We start from the raw sequence: 10,855 nt of genomic DNA, 5'->3' as shown, positions 1-10,855 counted from the left end.
TAACCCGGGTTGACTCAAATGTTTTTCCTTAATTTTTTTATGATCATTTTTTTTTAATTTTATCATTTTGCTTTAAATTATTTGCCCTTGAGTTTTGTCATTTTTCCACCCTTTTTTCCTGTTTGGTTATTCTGAGAACAGGTTGGTATCGTTAACCTGAGTTGGCTTAGTGGTTTTTTGATGTTTTTTTTTTTTTATTGAACTTTGGTTTTTTTACTAAGTTTGTCTTTTAAATTTTTTTTTTATCCCGGTCTCATATCATAGATTGTAAGTTCATTAAGTTATCTCAAGTTGACTCAAGTTTTATTTTTCAACGTTATGTTTTTTATTTTTATTTTTGACATTAAATTATTAAATTTTACACTTTATAAATTTTTTAATTTTTTTTATGTGGATTGTTTCAATTTCATATCTTTAATCATATCTTTAATTAATTTAATTTAGGTTATTTTTAATTATTGTGGTTTGAATATTATTTTTTAGGTTTCGAGAAAGTTTGGTTGCCACCTATCTACTGCAATGCTAAGGTCTGTAGTTGTCAGACTGACAAGGTGATGTGAAAGACTAGAAGTCTAGGGTCTAATCTAGAGTTTCTAATTAACCTAACCATTTATATTTGAATGACTAAATTTTTAATAATTATACTGACCCATCTAACCTAGCAGGTAAACAACTAAGAAAAAAATGAAACGCCTTCATTCCCAATGATTCGAGTTAACCTAATTATCTGTAAATATATCTAGTAACCTAAGCTTGTTTTACAGGTAGTTTCCAAATACGATGCTAAAATCAATTGTCTAGACAATAATTGGCTTTTATTTTCGTATTCTTTCGTAAACAGGCATTTTTTTTTTAATAAGTGAGCTCGTATTATTAAAGAGCTGGAAATCGGATAGCTGTGAATTACAATTTTACCAGAAAAAGAGAGAGAAGAAATACAAACAAAATGAGGACTTGGGATTGTTAAAGGAAAAGGCTTCTCTAGATCAAGCTTACCCCAATACCAATATTTTTTTTTTTCAATAGAATTTCAGAATTAGAACCCAACGCAGAAGCTTCCTGACGAGGCATAATGCTAAAAGCAAATGGGTTTCCCAAGCAACACCGAGAAAGTAGATATTTACCATCATAGGCAATTTGTCACACACAGAGTAGGAAACTCTAATGTTCAGTACTCCTTTGCTTACATTTAACCAAGGAACGGACTCACCACAGAGACCTCTCTCCATTTGAAATGAGCAGCATTAGCGATTCGAGGGGAAAATGGATACGAGGGTTTTGGAGAATGTTCAAAAGCATTTTGAAAAGAAGAGGTTCAAAATTGTTTACAAGTTTGCTTTTTATGTTGAAAAACATGTAAAATATTAATGCTTTTCAACTACTTTTCAACCTTAAAACCAAAAGCAGCAGCTTAGAGAAACGGATTCTTAATCATTTAGGTCACCAGTTTTTGTTTTGTTGGATTTTTTAGTTAACACCTTCTTCAAGAAAGCATATGTGTTCAGGTTTAATATATATAGACCTTCGTATATATTATGCCGGGCTAGAGCTAGGTACATGGTAGAAGAAGAAATAGATTTACAGCTCGTACCCTTTGATAATTATTAGTCTGGCAAAATAATTGTTCAGGTTTAACTTCTTCTAAAGATTTTTCTGTCATTTCATAAAATAATGCTTAACCATGGGTACTGGAGTGCCAATATCAACTCCCAGATAGTTTGCCTCAAATTGTTTGGTCACCTTAGGAGCTAGCCATATAATTGGCCACTATTTCAATATATATATATATAGACCTCCGTATACCACCCTCTGTCTAAAGAATTATTATGCCGGGCTAGAGCTAGAGCTAGAGCTAGAGCTAGGTACATTGTAGAAGAAGAGGTAGATTTACAGCTCGTACCCTTTGATAATTTTTGAGTTTTGACCGACTGCCTTAGTCTGGCAAAATAGATTCTTGATTTTATAATTATATTGAGATAGAAAGGGGAATAAGTTGCATATGACATAGGAGCAGTTTGTTGAGAAAGTGTTTGACATATTAAATATAAATAACGACAACTAGTTAGTTCTACTCATTTTAAGCTAAGCACCAAACAAAACCCTTCTACAAATACAAATATAATAAATTAGCTATGAAGTTCCTTAAAAGTTACAAATATAAAGGTTGTGGTCTCTCTTTATTCTTTGTCCTCACACCTTGTCTTCTAACACCTTGTCTTCAATTCCCCTAATTAATTCATGGGTCAACCAAACAACTCTAATTTAATTGATATTTATATACATCTTTTTAAAAAAAATTGAATTAATTCTTTTTCATAACTAAAAAAGGTAATAAATTCATTTGACAATTTATTATATAATCAGAGAGTTAACCTCAAGCTAAAGATGAAAGAAAATGATCACCGAAAGATATAGTATTATTCTTATTTTGTTAAAAGAAATTTTCATATCTCTCATGGACCAAGTAGCCCTTTAACTCATGTTTTTTCATAAATAATATTATTTAATATCAACATTAATTTACTTAAATAAAGCATAGTGTATTTGGCTTTTTCCTCTAAAAAAACTACATTCAGATTTTATTTTAGTTATTCCAAAAAACATTTTATTTTCCTACTGTAAAATTATTAGTGCTCTTCTTATAAGAAATAATAATTTTGTGAGTAGAAATAACACCATAAAAAATAATCATGCTAGTGGTTGGCTAATTAGTTAAAACTTAAAATCCAACATAGCAACAACCTACCAAATATTAACACACATTAATTATCCTCACCAATCGATTACCCTGTATATGTGGATTCTAGTTGCAAAGTACTGTATCCAATTATCTGTCAACATAATTCTTACCTTATATGTAGGACTTACATGAGGCCATAGGTTTTCTCTTGCAATATAGTTGTTCTTCATTAGTTAAAACAACCCTCTTTTATTTGATCTCTATCAAACACCCTAGAAGAAAGAGCAAGGTGGAAAATGGACCTAATTAGTTATGGTAAATTTGTAAATGTTATCTTAAAATTAGGATTGTTTAAGAAAATTGACAAAATTATACGATTTAAAAAAGTTTTAGTGAAATAATACAGTTTATACATGTTACAATTGAAAAATACCATATTCAAAATTGTCGCAATTCAGAAACGTAGAATGTAAAAGAAATTGTGAAATTAGTTGGCATAAATTATGATGAGAAGAGAGAAAAAAAAATATATAGAAGCCTCGAAGATACACCGAAGCTCTAAATACAAGATCGCCAATACCATGAAAAGATCTTAAGGAGACGAATTCAATGACATCAAGGAAGGACACTAATGGTGACCGTAGTGGGGCATACTTGATACCCGAATGTGGCGGGTGGCTCACTTGCCTTTGACGACAAGTGTGGCCCACTCCAATCCTTGTTGCTGACCTTCTTTGGTATTATTGAATTTTTTTTGTCGAAATCTTTTTAATGGTACTGGTAGTGTTATAATCAAAGCTTCAGTATGTCTCTAGGCTCTCTTTATTTTTTCTCTCTCCTTTTTTCTTATTGTAATTTTTAAAGAGCGATGAGAGAGAAAAGGAAATGAAAAAAAAAGACCTTAAAGGTAGACCAAAGCTTCAATTATAACACATCAATACCATCGAAAAGCTCTTGATGATATGAATCCAACAATTACAAGGAAAGCACCAATGGTGACTAGAGTGGGTCACACTTACTGTCAAAGATTAAAAAAAAAAAAGTCATCTGCCATCTTTGGGTGGTATAGTGTGGCCCAATTCAGTCACCATTGTTGGCTTTCCTTTATGTCGTTAAAGTTATCTCATCAACATCTTTTCAATAGTGTTTGTAATTAGAGCTTTAATGTGCATCTCAAGTCTTTTTTCTCTATTTCCTCTCTCATCTCTTCTCATTGTAATTTATATAGTCCATTTAATATTTTTTTGAAATGTTAGCTTTTCTATTAGTAATCACTTTAAATGTTGTGTTTTCTAATCTTGACATGTACCAACTATTTTATTTCATAAAAAAAATTAAGTTATTTTGCTAATTTTTTTAAAAGACATGCAAATAAGAAAAAAAAATACCCAAATCTATAAGGGTTGTTATTTTACCATGCAATACATCACATCTCTCATTAAACAACTAGTAGTTTGGACCAAACAACCCTTTTTAATTTGAGTCTTTTATCAAACTAGCACAGTTTGATAAAAGTTTTTAAGAAATAGCATATAAGAGAAAAATACTTGTAAAATAACACACTATTGATTTAATCGCTATTGAAAAACACAGTCTTATTAATAATCTCTAATGACAATTATAGGTGTTTACAATCACTAACCACCCGCTATTGTAAACAACCGCTAACTAACTGTTATCCATGCATCCCACATCGATACATGTTGGAGATGGTGAATCATCCAATTATAATTAACGTGTCTACCCAAACGACTAATGGAATGCAACTGATAACTCGTATCTATGTCAAACGAGATGCGTTACTTAAAGTCAAATTGTCACATTACACGGTCCAAACAATGCATCTCAATAAGCTCAAATAATATGAGGAAGACAACTTATGTCCATAAATCCATGGTCGATGTGCATATAACAGGAGCATCTATCATATCATCTTTTGAATAATAATTTCACACAACCTGTTGAAACATCAACAATATAATTATTTCTCATCATTTATCAACATCAACCTATAAAAAATTATTTTTCAACATTTATAAATATCAAAAAATTTCAACATCAACCTATGCAATAATTTCCTAAAATTTATCAATATCCAAAAAATTAAACATCAACGCCAGTAATTAATTCTTATCATTTACCAACATCAACCCATGAGAAATTATTTCCTAACATTTACCAATATCCAAAAAATTGAATATCAACAAAAACAATTAATTCTCATCGTTTACCAACATCAACACAAATAATTATTTCTTTCTTATAATTTACCAACATACCTAATTTGATTGTTGTCTTTCTAACTCACTACAATAAAATGACAAAACGTGAGCTAGATTATGTTCAAAATATTTACCCTCACACTATATGTTAATAAATAAGCAATGAAACTTATTAAATAAGGTTTTCATGAAAAATATTCTTAATCTAAATAATATAATTTATATGTTCAATAACATTTATGAAATCGCTATTCTGAATCGGGGTTATTAAATAACTACTATTGAAAATAACATTTCTGAATTGTGGTTCTTTACAGACTATATCATTTTCCCAAAACTTCATAAAATTGTGTTATTTCCTATTAACTTTCTTGAAATTGTCTTAGTTTTCAAAAAAAAAAATTCCTAATATCTAAGATCAATTAATTAATTCATTAAATGTGATTTGATGACATTTTACAATGCAAGTGATTGATCTGATTAATTGTCACATTACAATCATGAGAGTTTTATTTTTTTTAAAACAATATCCCTCTAATAAAGAAAATTTAGATAAATAACATAGTTTGAGTAATTGCAATTAACATTTACAACTCTAAAGTCGCATGTGAAAAACAAACAACTCAACATGCTTAATTAATAAGATAATATCAATTTAATTATAAATGAATAAAAAATCATTCTGGATAATCAACTTAATTCTTGCTTTTCATTTCTTTTTAATTCAAACCCTATATAGTTGAATTGATCTTATTTGTTGAGTTGCTTGGTTTTTTAATAGAATGTTGAGAAGTTAGAGAAATTGCTTTAGCAATATTTTTTAAAAAATAAGTTGCAATTAACACATGTGACCCTAAAGTCGTGGATGAGACATGTGACTTTAGAGTCGCAGGGTTTCAACTTTAACTTTTAAGATTATGCTATTTCTTCAAATAAGTTCTAATTGTGTTATTTCTTTTTAAAAAAAAAACCTTCTATTGTGCTACTTTAAAAAAAAAAAAAAAAAACTTGTAGTTTGGAACTAGAAATCGCACATTTTAAGCTAGAAGAAAAGAATAAGGGAGATTAAATACTTTGGCTAACCAGCATTACACAGAGCTTTGGAATTTGTATGGATTTCTTTCGGTAAACAATTGCCTGGAAATCGGTTTGAGTTCAATTCTTCCTGGTAGCGAAAAGTCTGAAAACTAATTTAATTGATTGAATGGAATCCTCACACAAGGCTTTGTCAACCATTGAGCTACAAGTGGAGAAAAAAAAAAGGGAGAGATAGAGAGAGAGATACATTCTCTAAGTATTACAACCCAACACAATTTGTTGAAGTTGTGATTCCACCATCCACAACAAGATTATGACCACTGACATACTTTGATTCATCGCTAGCTAGATAAAGAGCAGCTTCAGCTATATCTCTAGCCCTTAGAGTTGGACCTTTTAGGTTAGCCAGCCCTCTAACAAAGTCCTCCATCTTCTCCACTTCCTTTTCACTAGGCAATCCAAAATTCAAGGAATCTTCCTCTTCGCCACTACTTCTCCAGGCATTAACAAGCATAGATGTGGCCACCCCAAATGGAGAAATGCAATTAACTCGAATTCCATACCGGCCAAGCTCACAAGCTGTGTTTTTTGTGAGTCCAACAATGGCATGCTTTGAAGCTGTGTAAGCATGAGGACCAAGCCCTCCCATGACACCAGCCACACTAGCTGTGGAAATAATACACCCACCTCCTCTAGGAATCATCACTCGTGCTGCGTGCTTAATTCCTAGTGCCATTCCTCTAACATTCACATGCATGACACGGTCAAATTCGTCTACATCAAAATCAACAATGCTCTTGTTCTTTGATTGATTTCCAAGCACCCCAGCATTGTTGAAAAGAATATCTAACTTACCATATTGAGAAATCGTGGAGTTTATCAGGTTCTCAATGTCTTTTTCTAAGCTAACATCACAATGAACAAAGGAAACTGAAGGGGCTAATGAGTTTACGAGCGAAGTTCCAAGAGCATCCTCAACATCAGCAATGACTACTTTGGCACCTTGTCTTGCAAAAAGTCTTACAGTGGCCTCTCCAATTCCTCGCGCACCGCCTGTGACTATTGCAACTCTTCCCTCCAATCTACACAAAAGCACCGAACAATTTGAACAAAGACCTTTGATGTTTTAGACATTCAACCTAGCTAGGTACTAATTAATTCCCTTCCTTACGGTTACTAGCTAGTATAAAGAAAAGCTAGAGAACATATATATGGAAACACAAATTAAGAAATTAAGGTAAAGGGGCAAATACCTTCCAGGAGAGCGAGTGCTGTTTTCTGTCGACTTTTCCCTTCCCATGACATGAATGCTTTGAAGGGTTTTCTCTTGCATCACTTGACCAGGCATGATTTATCACAGTAGACAAACTGTATGCGAGAGGGAAAGAGAGATGGAGAGAGAGAGAGATTGTTGTTGGTAAGGATAACAATACGGTGGAGGGTTATATAGAGGCGACGGATGCAACAAGGTTTTGGGGTTTAAGGCTTTCGCTCTTTTGTTTGGAACTTTTTTCCCAAGTAAGAGTTTTTTTTATTATTTTATTTTGTAAATAGGGTGTTTTTAAACTTAATTTCTTAAATAGGACATAGTTCCGTGTAGTATGTCATGTCAGAATTTAACTTTTTAAGTTCTTGGAAGAAAAAAAAAGCACCATGCTTTCAATATCTCTGGATCTCCCATCGTCCCAAAGATTAAAACATTTTTTTTTTTAATTTTAAAAGTTTTTAGATGAACTCGTGCGTGTGTGTGTTAATTGAGATTTAAAAAAAAATAAAACAAATTTAAAAATACCACATTCTCTACGTCAAGTGGATACATTTAAGAGATTAAAGATTAAAAAAATAAGAAATAAGAAATATTTAAAATAAAAACTAGTTTTCATAATAATATTAATCACATAAAAAAGATAATGACATGAATATATATCGTTTTTCCAACATGGCAAAGCACCCTATTTTAATAATCAAGGCAAGAAAATTTTATTTTGAGAATAAGATTTGAAAATACTAAAAAAAAAAAAAAAAAAAAACCCTCCTCTCACTTGGCCCACAAGTACATGATACCATACCATATGATCCCACGGAATAAACTGCCTAAAAAAATGTTTTCAAAACACGTAATTGACCAAACTATTCTCAGAAGTTTCAAAGATTCGTCCCGCTAGCTAGCATGACGCTAAAATAGTCAATACTGGTTGTTAAATTGTGACCTATGGCATGCTGACAACTGTCTGGCCTTATGGATTTTGCCCTTATTTTCAACCATTGAGACCAGTGCAGTCGTTTCAAACTTCGTTTTATACAAAAAAAACCCTTAACATTTGAAACTTCAATTCAATTACCATCTAAAATAAAGCGCTGATTTCTTTTGAAGGTTTTTTATATATATATATATATATATATATATATATATATATATATATATATATATATATATATTCAAGAAAAGACTCGAATTTAAAAAATTAAAAAAAAACGAGATATAATTGGCTCTGCAGAAGCATACATATATGCTACGTCGTTCTAGCTACAGGAATAGACTTGCTTCAGCCAGCAAACTACCAGGAAATGAGAGGCAATATATATTTATCTAGGTGCTAGTGTGGGTTGGGTGTGCCAGTCTTGAACTAGCCAGAAATTAAGATCTTTTGCACCTAAAAAGGATTTTCCTCTCATTTCATATTCCAGTACCCAACCCCACTCCCACCCCTAAAAGAAAAAAAGAAAAAAACAATCAACAATATTTTGCTTTGTTTTTTTTTTTTAAAAAAAAAAAGAGGCATATTTTTAGAATCAACAAAACTATTTTTTTCCTTCTGATTTGATTGAAGAAAAAAGCCATCCAAGAAAACCTAAAATCTTGATTCCATATAGTATATGATATATAAAAACCTTATATTATATATATAAATGCACAAGAACCACAATCTCTGGCTTTGTTCTTTTCTAGAGATATTGTACAGTCTGGACCTTAGGGGCTTTAATACATGTTTAATAGATTTGATTCCATGTGCGTTCCACAAAATATGGGTTTGTTTCTGTGTAGAATATTTCCCTTAATTTCTCGGTTCATGGAGTACATAATCGCATTTTATATATATATTGAAACAAGAATTACATATTGAACCGGGATTTTTTTGCATATATATATATATATATTGAAACAAGAATTATATATTGAACTGGGGATTTTTTTTTGCTAGTAATTAGTGGCGGAGCCACGTAGGGTCGTCAGGGGGCAATTGCCTTCTTAATTTTTTTTTTCCTTTAATTCTTTTTATATTAGAATATTAATAATATCTAGTAGATTTAATTTTTTTTGGTTGGTTACAGATTAATCCAAGTTAGCTATTGTTAATTTTAGGGGTAAATAAAAAAACCGAAAAACTGATTAAACCGAGAAAATAAAAAAAATAACCGAAAAAACCAAACCATGAAAAAAAACCAATTAACTTAAGTTAATTTTTTCATTTTAAAAGTATTCTTAAATTATTTTTGTTTGATATGAGTTAGTATATATATTTTAAATTAATTTTTTTATATAATATATATCTATATAATATCAAGTATTTGTTAATAATTTACCTCTTCATTTAAAAATTCTAGCTACGTCACTACTAGTATGTGTGTCTATATATATATATATATATATATATATATATATATAAATATGACGATGCATAAGATACGTATCTCTATCATTTGGTTTAAGAGGATTCGAGATCTCATCCCACGTAGACAAGCTAGTTGGATCCTCTTTCTATCCTGTTTTGAGTATTAATTAAACTATAACTAAAAGGAGTCAGTGTTTTACTGTGGACTGCACTGTGCAGTCCACAGTAAAACACTGACTCCTTCCTTAGACCTTTTTTTTTTTTTTTTTTTTTTTTTTTTTTTTTTTTTTTTTTTTTTTTTTTTTAAGGTTATCTAAGTTTTTTTTAGCTGTTTTTTTTTATGCTTTTTGGGATTTTTTTTTGCTTTTTTTTTATTTTTTTTAATTAATTTTTTTCGTTTAGTTTAGTTTGTTAATGTTAAATTTCTTTCTATTTACTTATTAGACTTTCATGACACATATCTCGAGTTTCACAGGTTACCCTGGTTTTACGGGTGAACCCAGTTAATTCCGGGTTGACCCGTCAATTTTTTATTATTATTATTTTCATAAATATTTTTTTTTTAATTTAGTTTGTTAATGTTAATTTTTTTTTATTAGTTATCAGACTTTCATGACACAAATACTGGGTTTAACAGATTAACATGGTTTGACGAGTTAACCCGAATTTTTTTTCTTTTTAATTAATTTTTTTTGTTTAGTTCAGTTTGTTAATATTCACTTTTTTTTATTTAGTTACCAGACATTCATGACACAGATCCCGGGTTTAACGGGTTAACTTGGTTTGACGAGTTAACATGAATTTTATTTTATTTTTTGCTTTTTTTTTCTTTTTAATTATTTTTTTCGTTTCGTTTAGTTTAGTTTGTTAATGTTAAATTTCTTTCTATTTAATTTTTTTATTCTTAGAGGTTTTTTTTCTTTTATTTGTTATTTTTAATTAATTTTATTTAATTAATTTAGTTTATTAATATTAAATTTTTTTCTAAGTAGTTCTCGACTGATGCTTTTAGTTTTTTTTTATGCCTTTGACTGTGAACTGCACAGTGCAGTCCACTGTGAAAAGGCTGATGCTTTTTTTTAATTAATTTTTTTTTGTTTAATTTAAATTGTTAATGTTAAATTTTTTTCTATTTAGTTATCAAACTTTCATTACACGGATTCTGGGTTTGACAGGTTAACCTGGTTTGACGAGTTAGCCCAGTTAATTCTGGGTTAACCCATTAATTTGTTTTTTTTCTTTTTAACTATCAAGCTTTCACGATGCAAATTCAATGTATGACGGGTTAACCTGGTTTGAAG

General features: G+C 30.2%; 1 protein-coding gene across 1 annotated transcript; it reads right to left on the bottom strand.

Moving 5' to 3' along the window:
* Nucleotides 1–6,071: 6,071 nt before the first annotated feature.
* On the bottom strand, nt 6,072–7,374 carry LOC7487350 (short-chain dehydrogenase reductase 2a). The gene is made up of 2 exons (XM_002308204.4): nt 7,194–7,374; nt 6,072–7,022 (listed from the first exon to the last, which is right to left on the bottom strand). Exons 1-2 carry the CDS (start codon nt 7,286–7,288, stop codon nt 6,200–6,202), a joined length of 918 nt encoding a protein of 305 aa, XP_002308240.1. The 5' UTR covers nt 7,289–7,374; the 3' UTR covers nt 6,072–6,199.
* Between the last annotated feature and the right edge of the window lie 3,481 nt (nt 7,375–10,855).

Source organism: Populus trichocarpa, chromosome 6, assembly GCF_000002775.5.
Source record: "Populus trichocarpa isolate Nisqually-1 chromosome 6, P.trichocarpa_v4.1, whole genome shotgun sequence".
Taxonomy (NCBI): Eukaryota; Viridiplantae; Streptophyta; class Magnoliopsida; order Malpighiales; family Salicaceae; genus Populus; species Populus trichocarpa.
This window is presented reverse-complemented; position numbering and strand designations above follow the sequence as displayed.

What these genes read in the sequence shown, in the direction of transcription:
- LOC7487350 (XM_002308204.4), bottom strand. Translation starts at nt 7,288, where the DNA reads ATGCCTGGTCAAGTGATGCAAGAGAAAACCCTTCAAAGCATTCATGTC. An exon ending in AGCACTCGCTCTCCTGGAAG is followed by an intron (nt 7,023 to 7,193) that starts GTATTTGCCCCT and finishes GCTTTTGTGTAG; the next exon opens with ATTGGAGGGAAGAGTTGCAA.